Consider the following 21147-nt stretch of genomic DNA (forward strand, 5'->3'; position numbering starts at 1 on the left):
AAGTACCCAAATTTATTTAATGCCTTTTATTAAGTAATAGTAGCTTCTTTTAACATGTTTGCACGTTATTTATACTCGCTATATATATTCGTGAATTAATTATTTTTATACATGAATTTTATTAATTTTTGTATATACTATAATATTATTATAATATATTGATTTTTTAATAAAAAATTTTTAAGCATTATGTTTCAAATTTTTTAATTTAAGAATATAAATAATAAAAAAAATTGTAAAAATTTTTATTTTTCTAATATAATAAAGCTCATTTATATTATATTATAATGTTTGAAATTTTTTATTTAAATATTTAATACTCTAATAACTCTAAATAAATATTATGAAAAGGTGATCATAAACATTATTCTACAATATTTGAAATAATTTTAACAATATATATTTTGTAGTTTTAAATAATGTTAACAATATATCAATAATGAAATAACAATATGTCAATTAAAATCATTTATTATTCTAAAATAGTAGTGTTTATAATAAAAAAATAATATAGAAAATACTTAAGAACTATTAGTAAAATAAATTAACATAATAATATTCTTTCCTATTTTTTAAAGGTAGTGTTCATAAAAAAATAAAGAAATCAATGAACATGTAAAAAAATTTTTATGATAAATTATTTCGATACTATACATTTTAGTTCCTATTGAAATAATTCTAATATATTATCACGTAACATAATTATTATTAAAATAATATTAAAATTTTAATTTATGTTTACTATTTTAATATTAGAAAATTGAAAATTTCGAGGATTTAGCAATAGATATTTCATCTCTAAATATTATTAGTAACGATATTGCATGGCTTTATTCATAATAGTATTAGCGACGAATTTTGTGTTGCTAAAAGATGATGTTGTATGGATAAAATTTTACTAGAATTTGTGTCACTAAAGGTATTAGCAACGAAGTGATAGGATTATTGGCAAATTCTTTGTCGCTAATATATGTTGCTGGTGACACATCATCTCTATCGCGATAAGTACATTTTTTATTTTTATAAATAATAAAAATAAGGAAAAGTATTTTTAGAAATCCCAACTTTCTTACTTTTATATATTATATAAAATATTTAATTTTATAATTATGAATAATTATTTTAAATTATCAAAAAAAACTTAAGTAAAATTTAAATATAAATGTAACACCCCTAATTTTTAAATTTATTATTTTTAGGCAAATATTGATATTTTAATTTTATTTAAATTTTAGGAAATTATTTAAAATTTTTCGGATTTTCAAAATCGGGTTTGATTTCTCAAAAATATAAAACTTTGATGATTTTTAAAAATTAATTTAAAGACCACGTGGCAAAACTAAAAATATATTTGGAGTCTATAAATTTTTTTGAATTTTCTAGAATTTTTTCGGAATTTTTGGGCCTTATTTTCGGTTCCAAGGCAGAGTAAAAATTCAAAATTTTATATCCTGAATCGAACCGGCTGAATCGAACCGGATCGGATCGAACCGATTGAATCGGACCAGCTTCTTCTTCCTTTTTCTTCCTCCCCGCACGCGTCCCGACCTCCCCTCCTTCCCTCCCCGTTTTCTCTCTCCTCCCTCACCCCCAGCCCGCGCCGCCACCTCCCCAGCCACCCTGGCCGCCACACGCCTCACCATCCCCACGGTCGGCCGACGCTCCAGGCGGCCGGAAAACACGCGCGAACGCCTCCCCTGGGCGTGCGCAATGCTTCGTCTTCCCGGCCGAAATCCGGCCAATCCGGCCACCGATTGGGCCGGGTCTTGTGTCTAAACCCATCTACACCTCGAGGGCTTTCCATAGACACCAAGAACACCAAAATCCATTAAGCGGTTTGTCCAATTTTTGTCTGGGAAGTTTTAGCCCATTTTGACTTTTGGGCCAGATTTCTCACAAACCGTGAACCCCACGAGAAAACCAAGAGTACCAGAGCGCTCCACTCGTCGAGAGTTTCGCGGAAAAAATATATTTTTCAAAATTTTTCGACACCGTTTTTCGATGGGTCCCACGGAACTTCACAGTATTTTTCCGAGTATTTAATGAGCTTAGAAAATTCCGTAAAATTTATGTGCTAACCCCTGTGTTGTGGGCTTCGTGTAGGTATCTTCAATTCGTGGAAATTCGATGATTGTCCTGGTCGTGAATTTTCAATGACAGATCGGCCAAGAAAAGGTCTCCGAATTGGATCGAGATTTTGGCTACCCCACCATTGTCAGATGTCCCGAGCGCGTCCCCGAAATCGGAATCGGCATAGGTAAACCTGAACCTTACTTTTTCGTAATTTTCTAATACTTAAATGGGATTAAAAATCCATAAAATATTCTTGGTAGCTCAGAAAATTATGATTCTTTTTGCAATAGCCTAGTAATATTGCTAAGGACCGCGGGGCAAAGTTTTAGAATTTTTAGAGCTTATTTAGGCTGTTTTTGCAAAAATGATCAATTATAAGGACTAAACTGTAAATTTATATATTGTGATTGAGGACTGTTTGGATGGGCCCAGGAGGGGCTGTGTGATGTGATTGAGTTGTGAATGTATGATTTGTGAATATAGAAGTGTGTTTTGAGCCCTTTTGCAGGTTGGGTAGGTCCTAGGTATAAGGGAGACTCTGCCAGATTTCCGGCACGACTTAGGACGTATTTGGTCTTTTCTTAGTTTGTATTGAGTAAAATTTATTAAATGATTGTAATAAAATTGTCAGGTGAGCCGGGACAGCCTTTTTCCTCCGCCCAGCCGCCACAGTGATTGCTGTTAAGTCTGTGAGTAAAATATTAATTTTAATTGTAATTTCGATATTATTATATGTTCAAGCATGCCCATGCATCACTTATATGCATATATCTATGTAGTTAAACTCTAGGCATGATTTATGTTGCATTCATAATTGTTAAAGTGCCATGGATGCTGTTGTGGTAATTTGGAGCAGTGTGCGTGCGTTGGCGTGCGTGTGATGTGGTGTTGGCTATGGATAGGACGGGTAGACACGGCTTGAGATCTTCGCTGGGATCCGGTCCTTCGGGGTAGACACGGCTTGAGTTCTTCGCTGGGACCCGATTTGGTTATTAAGTGGAAGTCCGAGCTGAGTTCTTCGCTAGCACAGGTTAGATTTAAGAGAGTCAGATAGGGATCAGCTCCCATATATTTATGAATTGACATTACTGGGTGCGTGAGTGCTCCAAATTACCTTTTTGTTGTTATGATGTGAAAATTATTGCTGATGTTGCATTTCACTCTACAGGGTGCATTAGCTTTAGATAGTTATAGAGATTATGGTTAAAATTGATATTTTACTCTCTGAGTCAAACGCTCACTCCTGTTCAATATTTTTCAAGCCACGGAGGATATTTTTGAGGTTAACTCGCTTTTCTCCTCGCAGTCATTTATTTATTTTTGTATAAACCTGTTAACTCTTAGAATTTCCGCATGTGTTAGAAATGTTTATTTGAATTGGGTCTGTAATATAAATTGTTATGTTAGACCTGTAAACTTATTATTTTATGCATGTTGATGGACTGGATGAGGGAGCTGAGCTCCCATTTATTTTTATGTTGTATGAGTATGTGGAGGGTGAGCTGAGCTCCCCAATTGATTATATAATATGTTTACAGGTTGGGTGAGTCAAAAACTTCTCATTGAAAGGTCCATTTATGGTAGGACTGTCCGGTTGAATTCTTGAAATTGGGCCCAAATGTGCCTTAGAGTTGGGTTAAGGAATAGTTAGGCTTACTACGGGCCTCGGGGGCTTTAGGGTGGCCTAGGTCCTAGTGCCGGTCCGGCCCATAGGTTGGGTCGTGACAATAAATAAGACTACTAATTTTAAATTTATATAAATTTTAAAATTAATTATATAATAAAAATAAAGAAGAGTATTTTTGGAGATCCCAATATTTTCCCTCCTTCATACATTTATAGATAATTTGTAAATATATTATTTAATGGATAATACAAATATTTAAAGTTATCTATAAAACTGAGTTTAAATACAATAAGCTGTGTCAAATTAATTAATGATTTTTAGTGTGGGAAGAAAGACTTCACTTTTACCATCTTTTTGTTGAAGAAACATCTCATGATACTTTTGATTTATTTTTATTAATAAAAATAAGAAGTTGTATAACTTTTCTTGTTACTTTTACTTGATAGTGTTCTTATGTGATGAAAAACTCTTGATACCTATTTACTCGTGAAAAATAATTTTCTATTCTCTATTTTTTTTTCTAAGAAAATTTTTTAAAAAATAAAAAGCTTGTTAACCTATAAATAATATAAAACAACTTTTTAATTAAAAAAATAAAAAAATTCAAATATTTCACAATTAAAAAATAAATCATATAAAATATATTCAAAACTTATTTTATTTTCAAAATATTTTAATGTGTTATTTTAATTTATTTTATAATAATATATTTTTAATCATTTTAGATAAATTTTTTTCTAAGTAATTATTTAATTTTAGTTATTATAAAATAATTTTGATTATAAGAAAGTCATTGTTTTTTATTTGAAAACAGTTGAAAAATAAAAATTTTATTAAAAATGAAAATAATAGAAAACAACTTAAAATTATTTCCAATTCTTAGTTAAATTTTAAAAATTTGAAAAATTGATTTTAAAATTGACACATATGAATATAAAATTCTATTTTTTTAATTTTTTTAGAAAATTTTCTAGAAAACTACTCTAATTTTTCACAAGTGAATAGACTTTATTTTCACCATATTTTTATAGAGTTAACATATACTTTTGCTTGAATAAAAATCCTTGGAAAAAGTTTTTATTTAATAAATATTTATTTACATACAACTAGAATATAATGGAATTGTCTTTTAGAAAAATACTGTGGAAGTGTCTTTTAGGTGTTTTAATAATTTTGATTTAGACCCTTATTTTAATTTCTCAAATTTATTGCATCATACTTGCCTTGGTAAAAAAAAATTTATTAATTTTAAAGTTGATTAATTAATTAGTATAGAAATTTTTCTAAAATTATATATATATAAATCAAATTTGTAAGTTCGTAAAACGGGTATAAATAATATGCAATGCACGTTAAAAAAATACTAAAACAACAAGTTTTAATCTGACTAAACATAGATTTCTATCAAGCTTATTCTTATCAATTTCAACTTCAAATTAAAAAAAAAAAATCTAATTTCAATATGACTTCAGATCACAACTGTATTGTGGACATACCTATCATAACACATCAATTTCATACATAATTATGTCATTACTATTAGGAGATAACATTGAAAGAAACAGTCTTTATTAATAATAGTAACACAAATGTGCAAATATTCAATTTGCAAAAGTGATTTATTGACAATATTTAAATGATAAATTGGGTGCTTCTTCTCTCCCTCTCTATTTTTCTTCTCTTTTCTTTTTCATATGAAAGACACATTATCATTTACATAACAATGAATCCGATCACCTTAAGCCTAACATGGCTATTGTAGTTCGCTGTAAAACAATGAAATGCCAATACAAGTAGAGAAAGCATAATTTAGATGGCTTCACGCAAATTTTTCTTTTTTCTTCTTTAAAAGTTACACCACTGTTATCTCAGAGTTTTGTGCACTGTTGAAGCCCCACAGTGGCAAATGGCCGCTGTGATGAACTACCTTTTGGGAGGGGAATGCCAGAAAGGAAGTGTTTTGTCACGACCCAACCTATGGGCTGGACCGGCACTAGGACCTGGGCCAGCCTAAAGCCCCCGAGACCCGTAGTAAGCCTAACTGTTCATTAACCCAACTCTAAGGCCCATTTGGGCCCAATTTCAAGAAACCAACCGGACAGACTCCGGCCATAAAGTGGACCTTTCAATGGGGAGTTTTTGACTCACCCGACCTGTAAACAAAATATATCATCAATTGGGGAGCTCAGCTCACCCTCCACATACTCATATCGGCATAAAAATAAATGGGAGCTCAGCTCCCTCATCCAATCCATCAAACATGCATATAATTTTACAGGTCCACATGACAATTTATATTACAGACCCGAATCATTTAAATATTTCTAACACATGCGGAAATTCTAGGAGTAAATAAAATTACAAAACTATTGATAAACAACCTGCGAAGGAGAAAAGCAGGTTAACCACAATAAAATCCTCCTGTAGCCTGAGAAAAAATATTGAACAGGAGTGAGCGTTCGACTCAGAGAGTAAAATATCAATTTTAACCATAATCTCTATAACTATCTAAAACTAATGCAACCTGTGGAATGAAGTGCAACATCAGCAATAAATTCACATCATAGCATCAGAAAGGTAATTTGGAGCACTCACACACCCTGTAGTATCAATCATAACATATGGGAGCCGATCCTATACGACTCTCTTAAATCCAACTCGGTGCCTGAATTACTCAAGCTCGGACTTCCACTTAATAACCAAATCGAGGGTCCCAGAATTACTCAAGCCGTGACTACCCTCGAAGGATCGGGTCCCAATTACTCAAGCCGTGACTACCCCGTCCTATCCATAGTACACACCACATCACACGCACGCCAACGCACGCACACTGCTCCAAATTACCACAACAACATCCATGGCACATCAACAGTTATGAATGCAACATAAATCGTGCCTAGAGTTTAACTACATAAATATATGCATATAAGTGATGCATGGGCATGCTTGAACATATAATAATATCGAAATTACAATTAAAATTAATATTCTACTCACAGACTTGACGACAATCACTGTGGCGGCTGGGCGGAGGAAGAAGGCTGTCCCGGCTCACCTGACAATTTTATTACAATCATTTAATAAATCTGACTCAATACAAACAAAGAAAAAGACCAATACGTCCTAAGTCGTGCCGAAAATCCGGCAGAATCTTCCCTATACCTAGGACCTACCCAACCTGCAAAAGGGCTCAAAACACACTTCTATATCCACAATCCATATATCCACAACTCAATCACATCACACAGCCCCTCCTGGGCCCATCAAATCAATCATTCATCACAATATGTAAAATTTCAATTTAGTCCTTATAATTGATCATTTTTGCAAAAACTGCTCAAATAAGCTCTAAAAATTATAAAACTCTGCCCCGCGGTCCTTAGAAATATTACTAAGCTATTGCAAAAAGAATCGTAATTTTCTAAGCTACCACGAATATTTTATGGATTTTTAATCCTATTTAAGCACTAGAAAATTACGAAAAAGCAAGGTTCGGGTTTACCTTTGCCGATTCCGACTTCGGGAACGCGCTCGGGATGCCTGACAATGGTGGGGTAGCCAAAACCTCGATCCAATTCGGAGACTTTTCCGGTAGCTGGTCTGTCTGGCCGGAAATTCACAGATCCGGACAACTGTCGAATTTCCGCGAATTGAGGATACCTACACGAAGCCCAATAATAATATATAAAAATCAGGGGTGTTACATGTTTAATCATTGAAAGTGATCTTTCAGGCTGGTATGATGGTACTTGATGTCCAGCACCTCTTACTGTAACAAATGTCAAGTCCCCTTGATACACCTGCGAGTACCCACCAACCTGAAAAACATACAATTTTCAGTTTCTTTGCTTGGTTTTGATCTAGATAACGAGTGCTTGCAAGAAAATTTGCGGACCTAATAGGCCTCTACAAAATAATTACCTCCCCGTTAAGGTACCATGGATACCATTCAGTTTTTGTGGGAAGTTTCATTTTTGCAATTGAGTACTGTGTAGAAGTTACAGGTACCCTTCCATCTGTATCACCACTGCAAGCCATTGTAACAAAAGATTTTAGCATAATGATTATGAGCATAGAAGATTTTTGCAAAGTAATTTAGGCCCCATGAGCAAGTAGGAATCACCATTCACCAATAAGCTACATAATGATTATGAGGATAATGGTTATAGTCACAGGTTTTTGAAACTTACCTGTATATCCAAACTCTTAATCCATTTGCCATGAATTCCTGTAGTAAGGGAATAACGGTTGATGGGCTATCCTTCCAACTATCCAATATATCACTGCAAGGTTCCCAATCATGATTAAGCTTAGTGACATTGGCATGCATGGCTTCTTGGACCTCAGGAGTATTGAAATAAGCATGCACATAATAGTCACTGCACGGATCAAAATACGCCAACTGAAAAACAAAGACAACCAAGTTACATATGTTATTTCCCTCCTATATTTACATATGTGAATCCCCACAAGGAATTGGGTTTATAATTAAACTTACCGAGGCCTGCTTGGGCTTGGCTGTGAGATTTCCATTGTGGCACAAAGGCCAGTAGATGTTATAAATATCAATATCAGCCGTATCATGATCGGCTTTGCCAGAAGCTAAATTGCACTCTCTGGACTGCTTGCTGACAAAATCAGGTGAGAAATTACAGTACTGATGGATCTTTTGCACTGTTTCTGGTGAAGTTAAAGCATGATTTCCGTAGTAGTCATACATCCCTAGATTATCTGTTTCGTCATTGATTACTGCATTTCCAATCTGCATTTTCACATAGATATGGTTACTACGTTTAATATCTTTTTTAAAGTAAGAGAATGGACAGTGGGCCACATACTGCAATTCCTTTGAGGTTGATGATGGTTTGGTTGGCCTTCTTGTTATGGTAAAGAATGGTATGTGCAAGTTGAGGCACGTAATGCCCTGCGTAGCTTTCCCCAGAAATGTACAAGTCCCTACTTTTATATTCAGGAAATCTTTTCAACCAATGTCTCAAAAACAAATAATTATCTGCAGCTGTTTTTCTATCTCCAAAGTCATTATAATCGGATGTCCTGTTAGAGTATGAAAACCCTACTCCAGCAGGCGACTCTAAAAACAGAACATTTGCAGCTGAAAGAAAGTTAAAAAGAAAAGGAAGAAAATTAATCCCAGTTTGGAATATGAAATTTTACAAATTTAATTCAGTTGATTTCTTTGTAGTTAATCTCATATTTATAATTAAAGAAAGAATTCTATTCTTTTTAACTTAAAAAATTTCATTTTCAAAAATAAATTGTATGAGAATTCAATTTAAAATGATTTATTTCAAATTAAACCTGAGTTTTCATTCATAGAATTATGTTCAGATCGAGAAATCAATCAACTGAAACTAAAGGAAAAAAAAAATTAATTCAGAAAAGATTTTTAAAAATACAGCTAATTAAGATATAAACCATTGATAATTACGCAAATATTCAGCTATTAAACTATAAAAATCTTAGTTTAGAAAAGAAGAAGGTACCCTCATTCCATGAAAAATTGTTGTTATAAAGTGTTTTGCCATCACTATGTACTCTAAATGGTCCAAGCTCTTCCATTGCTCCGTAAGCCAGAGATGAGCAACCAGGGCCTGTGAAGAACAAAAAAAAAATTAATAAAGTAATATTAGCAATGGAATTAACCAAAAAAATTGGGCATGCAATTATATCATTATGCCATAATAAAATAAAGTGATTAATTATGGGATAATTTTGATTTTAATGAGCAATTTTCTGTTTTGTTAGTTACCTACTTTTATGATTAATTAAGAAGATAAAAATATAAACAAATTTTTTTAAGAAACTAAAAATTATATTATAAAACACTGATATGCATATATTTTATATTTTAATTAATTTTTCTGTTATTCTAATTATTTTATTTGAGATATCATCATCTACTGATAAATAGTAATGTATTACAAGAACATTAATTGAATATCAAGTATTGCATGAATATGAAAGAGAATGCGTAACTAATACAGTGATTGATGATAGATAAGATACCAACTCTCTGTTAAGATTATTGACATTTCTGTAAATCATTCTCTCATTTAAAAAAAAAAATAAAAAGTGCTTAAAATCCATTCATTTAAACAAATCGCCCACTAAATCACTAATTTATTGAAAAAAAAATAAGGATAAAAAATAAAAGGGTATAGGGAAAATGATTATAATTAAGGGAAAATTATTGACCAGATTCGGTTATCATTAGGGGTGAGCAGATTTCGGTTCAAATCGAAAAATTAAATCGAACCGAATTAATTCGGTTCAATCGTTTGATTTTAAAATTTAATCGATTCGGTTCGGTTTTATATTATAAAAATTTCAATTAGTTTGGTTCGATTCGATTTTAAAAAGAAAAAAATCAGTTAAACTGAATCAAACCGAATTGTAATTTTATATATTCAAATCGAACCGAATCGATTTTTGAATTGATTTATTTTCATGGGGAATTTATTAATTATATTTAATTATATATATAAATTATTTAATTTCATTGATTAATGGTTACTAGGTTCAAACCAAAGTCAAAATTAGACCAAATAACTTGAAAATCAAGGTTAAATTAAAAAATAATCAAAAATTAAAAACAATCGGTTTGAATCGAATCGAATCGAAATAGAGTGGTTTGATTCGATTTGATTTTTCATTAATTTCAATTTGATTCGGTTTTTAAAATATGTAATTCGATTTTTATAATTTAATTGGGTTCGGTTTGAACCAAATGCTCACCCCTAGTTATCATGAAACCAATATACAATATATCTTTACATATAAAATAGGTGAAACTCACATAATATATATTTTAAATTCATGATAAATCAAGTCTAAGTAAGTTTTCCACTAATTACCTCCATTCAGCCACAGAAGAAGGGGCAATGACTCTTTTGAATGCTTAGCTTCAACAAAATAATAATAATAAGCCCTCCCAGCTGATTTATCCACAGTAATATAACCACCATATTGTTCAAATGCCACCTTAGGTTGCCCAGGCAAGCTCTGAATCCTATCATTTTTTTTAGAGCCTCCAACTGATGATAGATTTATACCAAAAAGAGTATCAACTATTTGCTTGTTCGCATCTGTAATTTCCTCTTCTTGGCTTAGATCAATCACCTCAAAAGGCCTTTTATCAATGCCGGAGTTTTCACTAAACTTGGCCTTGTTGAATTTTCCGAGTACTTCACCTTCCTTTGCTCCATAGCTTTCAGCCACAAAGCATGAAAGAATAAGAAAGAAAACAAGAAGAAAACATGGGTTTCTCTCCATGGTGTGTGAAGCTTCAGGGTTTTGATTTGTGGATTTAAACAAATTTAAGGTGTTTATATAGTGATCCTTTAAGAGGACTACCAAATGTAGATTCATATAGTTGTTGGAATTCTAAAATTGTATTTCACAGCTCAGTTTTTGCAGGTGATCTCATTGGTGAGGTTGGCCAATGCCTTTTTTTATTTCGGACAATGCATTTAGTCTATATAACTAGAAGGTGCCTTTCATAATCTTCCATTAAAGTATTCCAATAATTATTGGGGTTTTAAAACCATGATCTATTTCCTCTTTCGCCATGTCTTTTTCCAAAAGAAATTCATGATAAGATCATATTTTATGCATTAAAAATATCCTATTAACTTCATACAAGAGACCATAAATTAACCATAAAGATTGCTTTATTATTTCAAATAGTAAAATATATTATACTTTCAAAAAATATTTTAAATATTATTATCTTATTTTATTTAATAATTATTGAAATTCAAGCATTGTAGTGGGCTTGCAAAACAAATTCTGGCTTCCATCCTGACTATATGTGAATTATCTTGCGCTTGCAGAAACTGTTAGAAAATAACTAATGTCACACTTGATACTGGATTAATAAAGGATAATTATTTTTAATTTATCATTAATATTATTTAAATGTTTAAAATATTAAATATTAATTTTAAAAATCAAATTAATAATTATTTTATTTAAAAATTAAAATTTATATGAAAAACATTTAATTTTTTATTTTTTTAACCTTCCTTACAAGTAATATAGGTTTATTCCGTTTGCATAAATCAAGCTCATGAGTCATCTTTTGTACAAAAAGGAAAAAAAAATTGACCAAAGCCTATGGTTTTATTTCTTGTTAGCATAAATAAATTATTATTATTATTATTATTACTATATATATATATATATATATATATATATATATATATATATGATGTGAAAATAATTTAATTCACTAATAGCTTGAATGCATGTGTATCAAACATTGAATATATCAATATGGTATGCTGATTGATTTCTAGAACAAACAATTGTAGTAAAAATTAAATATTTATGTGAATTTTTAATTTCATTCAAATAATTTTAATTTTATTAGTTTAATTCTCATATTTTAACATTATATCCAAAATTATTGAATTTATATAATATATGTCAACCTTATCCTTTCTATGTTTATTTCAATTTCAATTATTTATAATAATTAGGTTAATTAGTATTATTATTAATTTCTTAGCATATTTTTTCACATTATTTCTATAAAAGTAGCAAAAATTTTATTAGCATATGTTGGCCCTTTTTTTTTTCTTACTACAAAATAGTAAAATGATTGACAAAATTTCCTATTAAAAATAGATCTATATGTATGTAAAAAATACAATTTTATCCATTTATTTTAAATTTAAGGATTGGGATTGTTAATATTTATCACAACATTTTTATTTGTACTACTATTTAAAGTGCGTGCGTTGCACGTGCATAAAATCGAAAAAATAAAATATAATATTAAATTATATATGTAATTCATTATTTAAAATATACTATAAATATGATATATTTAGTTATATATAAATACATAATTCATTATGTTAAAATTATATAATGTATCTAAAAAATTATAAAATAAATATGTATAAAATTAATAATTCTTTTATTTGATAGAATTTAGTACTGTGTGATACAATATGATTCCAAGTGTAATTATTGATAAAGAAATAATTCTGTCAAAACAATAAAATATATTTAATCTGGTGCACTTCAGCTCTAATATCAATTTTTTGTAGTCAATTCTTATTGATTTTATTTTTTTATTTAGTTTAGAATAATAAATACCATGCATAATTTTACTCTCAATGCTTTAAAAAAATAAAAAATATAATAATTGTAATAATATATTATATTTTTAAAAAAATTGGTGCTAAATATAAAGTAAAATTTGAAATTTGCAATCATTTATAAATTAAATTTAATTTAGGTTCAGGAATTAGATTAGGAAAATAAAATTATAAAAAGAATAAAAGTTAAGAAAAATTACTATTCTTACATTTTTTACAATTTCATTAGAATTTTATTTTTTAGTATTTAATTTATGTTAGTTAATATCTTTTATAAATAATATAAAATTATCAAAGTATTTTAATAAGTTTACAATATTTAGCTGGTAAGAAAATTCTAAGACTTATAAAAGATATTGAATATATAAAAAACACAATTTTATTAGAATTCTATTTTAATATTTAATTTATATTAATTAATATTGGTTATAAATAACATAAAATTAAGAGAATATTTTAATTTATTCACAATTGTAATAATATAATATATTTTAAAACTTTTTTTATAAAAATATAAAGTAAACTTGAAAATTGTAATTATTTAAATATTAAATATTTTAATAAATTTAATTTTGATTCAGCAGTAGAAATTGAATTTAGATATTTGGAAAATAAAATTATAAAAAAGTAAGAATAGTGAAAAATAACTAATTCTACGATTTTTTATAATTTCATTAAAATTTTATTTTTTAAGAAGTAATTTATATGAATTAATATCTTTTATAAATAAAATAAATTTATAAAGGTATTTTAATAGATTTACAATATCTAATTGGCAAGAAAATTTTAAGACGTATAAAATGTCTTGAATATATATAAAACATAATTTTATTAGGATTTTATTTTTAATACTTAATTTATATTAATTAATATTTATTATGAATAAAATATTATAAAATTATAAGGGTCTATTAGTCCGTTCAAAAGTTTAGCCTCTCATTTATACATTTATATATATTAACCTTTGAAATACGTGCGTTGCATGTATATTGAAATAGTTTATAACATGTGTGTATTTTATTTACATAGAAAATAATTAACTATTAATTTAATTACCTCATTAAAATTTTAAAATTTTTACAATAGTTAATATTATAGTTCAATTAGTGCTATAATATATAGATATTTGAAATGTTTTCATATTATTTATTTTGTTGTTAGAAAGTTTGTTCATATCTCCAATAAAATTGTAAAATAATTCTTTTTTTGAGATATGATCATTTATTTTCTCTGACAGTGTTTTGTGAGTATTACTTTAAATTTTAAGCCCATTAATATATTTAATATTAAATGATTAATAATGATACATTATCAACATTGATTACCTCTCATTTAATAATAAGTATTATGATTGATAATTTATTAGAAAAGAAAAAATGAGAAAACCATCATACTCATTGAGAATTAAGAAAACTTAAAATATATAATTGCTTGTGTGATTATTGACCCACAATCCTAATTGATTTGAAAGACTTTTTTCTAATCTGAGTGGGAAAAATATTTTTTCAATATGATGGAGATATATTTCTTATATATAGTAGAACTCTTATTTTATTATTATTTCTAATTAGATTATGATTGGAGTGACAAACATTATAAATAAGAGTATTGTGAGAATGTTATTCAGCTTTGCCAATGGAAAGTGGCTTTGCCTATTGAAGAAAGTAGCTTTCAGATCATGAATGGAGCTATCGCCCATTATAGAGAGGGACTTTGCCCACTGCTAAGGAGTGGCTTTTACCCATTGAAGACAAGGCTTTTAGCTCATTGAGTGGGGTTGTCACCCATTGCAGGGAAGGCTTTGCAGCTAATTACTGAGGATTTAGCTTTACCTATTGATGAAGGGCTCTTACCCATTGCAATCCCATAGAGGAAGAAAGGCTTCGGCCTAAGGTAGAGAAGGGCATAGTCCTAGAAGAAGGAGTTATTGTCTTTTATAGTTGAAGACACCATTTGAGGTGGTTGTGTTGTAATAGTTAAAATAATAAATATATTGGTTATGTCTAGAGGAGATTGAGATGATTAACTAATATATTTACTATGAACAGTTTTTGTGAGGGTTTTCTTGAGTGTGATTGGGTTAATAGGAAGTGATGCTATTGAAGTTCCTAGGATTTGGTCTTAATATTACGTAAGCCTACATTAAAGAAAAAGAATGAGGTGGGTGGCCTTCTAGCAAGCCATTTCGACGCTCAAGTCAAAGAACTGGGTATGAAAATATTGAAAGAACTATAATGAGATTTTGAGAATAAGAATATGCGTACCTTGTTTTTGGTTATTTAGTTGGTATTTATAGGCCTTCTAAGGAAATAGCTATTACTTTGTTTATGGAGATAATCTCAGCTGATATATTGAGATTGTCCTTATGAAATCCGCTCTTGCTTCATTATTGACGTGATATTGCTCGATACATGAGATCCAGTCTTGATTCTTGCTTAGTATATGAGATCCAGTCTTGCTTAATTACTAGCATGATTATTGTTCAGCACATCTTTTGTTCACCTTGTTGGGTGATTGAAGGTATTTTGTTCTGTCTTATTTCAGTCTCATGGTCCTTTGGCCAGTATTTGACCCTTTCGACTGCCATGCTATATATTTGTGTGGATTTGACTATTTGATTCGGATTTTTAGGCATGTAGTATCATTAGTCCCCCCCCCCCCCAACCCTGATCTTTATGAACCTTTAGGTTTGTGTTGTTGTTCGTCTAGCTAGGATATGACATGTCTGTTGTCTGGTTCTTTTTAGCTATCGTGTTTACCCTTGTGGATAGCTATCAGGCATGCTTTGAGTGATTTTTTAATCTGAGTTGTCATCATTGAATTTTTCTCGATATGTGAAAAGGCTGTTCAGCGACAAATGTGACGGTTCGTATTTCAAAATCAATTATTGTCTACTTTTATTTCTATAAAATCCTTGTTTCTCATTCTTTCTTTTTTCATTTCCTTGTATTTTTGCTATCTCCTTTGCGATTTCCAATGGCTTTTTTTGTTGTTCTATCTTTGCATTTTGGTACTCCGGTGAAGGTATTTCTTTTTCCTTTTTCTAATTTATCCCTTTATACTCTTATTTTTCATTAAGAATGAGTATTGAGTGGCAACGGTGATTCGAGTGCCACCTTTCAGTCACCAGCCATCATCTATAGCCATGATTCTAGTACTCGTGAACTATTTTTAGAATTTGACCAAAGTCCAACAAAAGTTATGGAGGCTCTAGAAACTATGGATCAGACTATCATTGGTGCCTCTTATGCTCCTAGTGTTCGTCTGATTCGAATGTAAAGGCAAGCTCCTCCGGTCTGAATATGTCGAGGGGGTTTTTTGAAATGTAGTCCTCATTGTCTGGGTGGGACCTGTAACACCCTAAATTTTAAAATAATTATTTTATGTGATTATATGATTTTTGAATGGTTTGGTGAGCCCAGGTGGGGCCATATGATATTGATGAGATGTGGATATGGGAAATATGTTTTAGAAGTGTTATTTGGATCATTTTGCAGGTTGGGTAGGTCCTAGGTATAGGAGGAATTCTACCAAATTTTTAGCAAAACTTAGGATTTGTCCTTTGACTCTTTGAAGTTTTGTTTGAATAAATATTGATAAAAAAATTTTTGATATAATGTTTAAGTGAGTCGGGCCAGCCTTCCTCCTCCACCCAGCCACCACAGTAATTAACGGTTAATTTGTGAGTAGATATTGATTTTATTTGCAATTTCAATATTATTACATATTCAAGGCATGCTCATGCATCACATATAAATATGTGTATGTAGTTAAATATTAGACACGCTCTGTGTTGCATTTTTTATTATTTGAGATATGCTTGTAGATGTCGCCTTAAGGTAATTTGGAGCTATGCTCGTGTTTCGGTGTGCATGTGGTGTGGTGTGATGGATATGGTAGGACGGGCAAATCGGCTTGAGCTAGTCTCGTTTGGGGCCCGATTCTTTTTGAGAAAGTCGAGGTGAGTACGGCTTTGAGTTGATCTCATTGACCCCCGCATTTGGATTATTAAGCAAAAGTCCGGCTCGAGTTGATCTCGCTGGCAGGCCTTGGATTGAGAGAGCTGTATAGGAGATCAGCTCCCATATGTATTTTAATTGATGTGATATATGGGTGTGTGAGTGCTCCAAATTATTCTTTGTGCGAGTATTATTTGAATTTGATAAAATTTGCTGATCGATATTGCATTCCATCCTTAGAGATGCATTAGAATTAGATAGTTATAAAAATTATTTTTAAAATCAATATCTTATTCTATGAGTCGAACGTTCATTCCTGTTCACCCATTTTTCTCAAGTTTAGGAGAGCTTTTTCTTATAATTAATCTGTCTCCTCCTTCGTAAGTTCATTGGTGCCCTGATTATATTTATTATTGTTGATTTGAATTCTAGAACTCTACATGTGCTAGGGGCATTTTATTTAGCTGGGTCTGTAAAAGATTAATTATTGAATTTGTTAACATATTGAATATGCATGTGTGGACTTATGGTTTTATTTGCTTGTATGGATGAGGGAACTGGGCTCCCAGTGATCATTTTATGTTGACTGAGGATATTATGGGTGAGTTGAGCTCCCCAAATAATTATATATTGTGATTACAGGTCGGGTGAGTTGAAAACTCCCCGTTGGATGGTACTGGATATGGTTGGACTCTGTCCGGTTATTTTCTTAAAATGGATTTTGAAATTGGGCTTATAGATTGGGCTTGAACAGTGAGGCTTACTACGGGTTTTGGGGGCCTTATGCCGACCCAAGTTCTAGTATCGGTCCAGTCCATAATTTGGGTCATGACAATGTTGGTATCAAAGCTTAGGCTCTAGATTCATGGGAAGTACATGTCTAAGGCTTAAGAAGAGTCTGGTTAGGGATTCACATGCGAAGTATAGGATCCTATTTCATCTTCTTCTGTAATTCTTTGTTTCTAGATTCTGCATTATTTCTCCAGTAATATAATAGTGTTTCAGTTACTGTCTTGGTTTTTGTGAAGTACGTAGAGATGTGAAATAGAGTTCGCAAACATATTGAGGTCTACCATTGGGTTACATGCTCTAAGAGATGCTGTGTTTCTCCTAGTATAGGGCTAAGTGGTGTACCTATCTAGTACAAGGCACAAGAACATAAAGGTGAATTGTGGCCATGTTGCCGTAGATAGGGGTGAGGGTACTGTTGCTGGCAATCGTCAGTGGATGGCCCTATCAGAGTAACTTTATGATACCAATGGGTTCAAGAGAGATAAGAGATTGGAAAACCTGGTCTGTTGGGATATACTGTAATAACTATGCAATATTCTCGATATTTGTGATGAAAACTATATCAAAGCATTTACCTAAACCTTTTATTATTACTAAAATTGCTCCAAACATTTATATATTAATCTATATTTTTATTTATTCATAAATAATTATTATGAAGAAATTGCCCTTTATTAAGGGATATAATTTTATTAAGACATTTTTAATCTGAATTAAGCAAAATAAGAATCATATTAAAAGTACCCAAATTTATTTAATGCCTTTTATTAAGTAATAGTAGCTTCTTTTAACATGTTTGCACGTTATTTATACTGCTATATATATTCGTGAATTAATTATTATTATACATGAATTTTATTAATTTTTGTATATACTATAATATTATTATAATATATTGATTTTTTCATAACAAATTTTTAAGCATTATGTTTCAAATTTTTTAATTTAAGAATATAAATAATAAAAAAAATTGTAAAAATTTTTATTTTTCTAATATAATAAAGCTCATTTATATTATATTATAATGTTTGAAATTTTTTATTTAAATATTTAATACTCTAATAACTCTAAATAAATATTATGAAAAGGTGATCATAAACATTATTCTACAATATTTGAAATAATTTTAACAATATATATTTTGTAGTTTTAAATAATGTTAACAATATATCAATAATGAAATAACAATATGTCAATTAAAATCATTTATTATTCTAAAATAGTAGTGTTTATAATAAAAAAATAATATAGAAAATACTTAAGAACTATTAGTAAAATAAATTAACATAATAATATTCTTTCCTATTTTTTAAAGGTAGTGTTCATAAAAAAATAAAGAAATCAATGAACATGTAAAAAATTTTTTATAATAAATTATTTCGATACTATACATTTTAGTTCCTATTGAAATAATTCTAATATATTATCACGTAACATAATTATTATTAAAATAATATTAAAATTTTAATTTATGTTTACTATTTTAATATTAGAAAATTGAAATTTTCGAGGATTTAGCAATAGATATTTCATCTCTAAATATTATTAGTAACGATATTGCATGGCTTTTATTCATAAAAGTATTAGCGACGAATTTTGTGTTGCTAAAAGATGATGTTGTATGGATAAAATTTTACTAGAATTTGTGTCACTAAAGGTATTAGCAACGAAGTGATAGGATTATTGGCAAATTCTTTGTCGCTAATATATGTTGCTGGTGACACATCATCTCTATTGCGATAAGTACATTTTTTATTTTTATAAATAATAAAAATAAGGAAAAGTATTTTTAGAAATCCCAACTTTCTTACTTTTATATATTATATAAAATATTTAATTTTATAATTATGAATAATTATTTTAAATTATCAAACAAAACTTAAGTAAGTAAAATTTAAATATAAATGTAACACCCCTAATTTTTAAATTTATTATTTTTAGGCAAATATTGATATTTTAATTTTATTTAAATTTTAGGAAATTATTTAAAATTTTTCGGATTTTCGAAATCGGGTTTGATTTCTCAAAAATATAAAACTTTGATGATTTTAAAAATTAATTTAAAGACCACGTGCAAAACTAAAAATATATTTGGAGTCTATAAATTTTTTTGAGTTTTCTAGAATTTTTTCGGAATTTTTGGGCCTTGTTTTCGGTTCCAAGGTAGAGTAAAAATTCAAAATTTTATATCATGAATCGAACCGGCTGAATCGAACCGGATCGGATCGGACCGATTGAATCGGACCAGCTTCTTCTTCCTTTTTCTTCCTCCCCGCACGCGTCCCGACCTCCCCTCCTTCCCTCCCCGTTTTCTCTCTCCTCCCTCACCCCCAGCCCGCGCCGCCGCCTCCCCAGCCACCCCAGCTCGCCGGCGCGCTGCCTCACCACATCCCCACGGTCGGCCGACGCTCCAGGCGGCCGGAAAACACGCGCGAACGCCTCCCTTGGGCGTGCGCAACGCTTCGTCTTCCCGGCCGAAATCCGGCCAATCCGGCCACCGATTGGGCCGGGTCTTGTGTCTAAACCCATCTACACCTCGAGGGCTTTCCATAGACACCAAGAACACCAAAATCCATTGAGCGGTTTGTCCAATTTTTGTCTGGGAAGTTTTAGCCCATTTTGACTTTTGGGCAAGATTTCTCACAAACCGTGAACCCCACGAGAAAACCAAGAGTACCAGAGCGCTCCACTCGTCGAGAGTTTCGCGGAAAAAATATATTTTTCAAAATTTTTCGACACCGTTTTTCGATGGGTCCCACGGAACTTCACAGTATTTTTCCGAGTATTTAATGAGCTTAGAAAATTCAGTAAAATTTATGTGCTAACCCCCGTGTTGTGGGCTTCGTGTAGGTATCTTCAATTCGTGGAAATTCGACAGTTGTCCCGGTCTGTGAATTTTCAGCCAGACAGACCGACTACCGAAAAGGTCTCCGAATTGGATCGAGATTTTGGCTACCCCACCATTGTCAAACGTCCCGAGCGCGTCCCCGAAATCGGAATCGGCATAGGTAAACCTGAACCTTACTTTTTCGTAATTTTCTAATACTTAAATGGGATTAAAAATCCATAAAATATTCTTGGTAGCTCAGAAAACTATGATTCTTTTTGCAATAGCCTAGTAATATTGCTAAGGACCGCGGGGCAAAGTTTTAGAATTTTTAGAGCTTATTTAGGCTGTTTTTGCAAAAATGATCAATTATAAGGACTAAATTGTAAATTTATATATTGTGATTGAGGACTGTTTGGATGGGCCCAGGAGGGGCTGTGTAATGTGATTGAGTTGTGAATGTATGATTTGTGAATATAGAAGTGTGTTTTGAGCCCTTTTGCAGGTTGGGTAGGTCCTAGGTATAAGGGAGACTCTGCTGGATTTTCGGCACGACTTAGGACGTATTTGGTCTTTTCTTAGTTTGTATTGAGTAAAATTTATTAAATGATTCTAATAAAATTGTCAAGTGAGCCGGGACAGCCTTTTTCCTCCGCCCAGCCGCCACAGTGATTGCTGTTAAGTCTGTGAGTAAAATATTAATTTTAATTGTAATTTCGATATTATTATATGTTCAAGCAT

At 30.8% G+C, this 21147-nt stretch overlaps 1 protein-coding gene across 1 annotated transcript; it reads right to left on the minus strand.

Annotated features, from left to right (window-relative positions):
• Positions 1-5568: 5568 nt before the first annotated feature.
• LOC131172927 (serine carboxypeptidase-like 40) lies at positions 5569-10993 on the minus strand. Its single transcript, XM_058134557.1, has 8 exons — positions 10576-10993; positions 9205-9312; positions 8539-8813; positions 8199-8462; positions 7891-8102; positions 7622-7727; positions 7407-7518; positions 5569-5657 (listed from the first exon to the last, which is right to left on the minus strand). Exons 1-8 carry the CDS (start codon positions 10991-10993, stop codon positions 5569-5571), a joined length of 1584 nt encoding a protein of 527 aa, XP_057990540.1.
• Between the last annotated feature and the right edge of the window lie 10154 nt (positions 10994-21147).

Source organism: Hevea brasiliensis, chromosome 14 (genome assembly GCF_030052815.1).
Source record: "Hevea brasiliensis isolate MT/VB/25A 57/8 chromosome 14, ASM3005281v1, whole genome shotgun sequence".
NCBI classification, from domain to species: domain Eukaryota; kingdom Viridiplantae; phylum Streptophyta; class Magnoliopsida; order Malpighiales; family Euphorbiaceae; genus Hevea; species Hevea brasiliensis.

Coding starts and splice junctions, on each gene's coding strand:
- LOC131172927 (XM_058134557.1), bottom strand. CDS start 10,993: ATGGAGAGAAACCCATGTTTTCTTCTTGTTTTCTTTCTTATTCTTTCA. Junction 8,814..9,204: donor CAATTTTTCATGGAATGAGG/GTACCTTCTTCT, acceptor ACTTTCTTTCAG/CTGCAAATGTTCTGTTTTTA. Junction 8,463..8,538: donor TCAACCTCAAAGGAATTGCA/GTATGTGGCCCA, acceptor GTGAAAATGCAG/ATTGGAAATGCAGTAATCAA.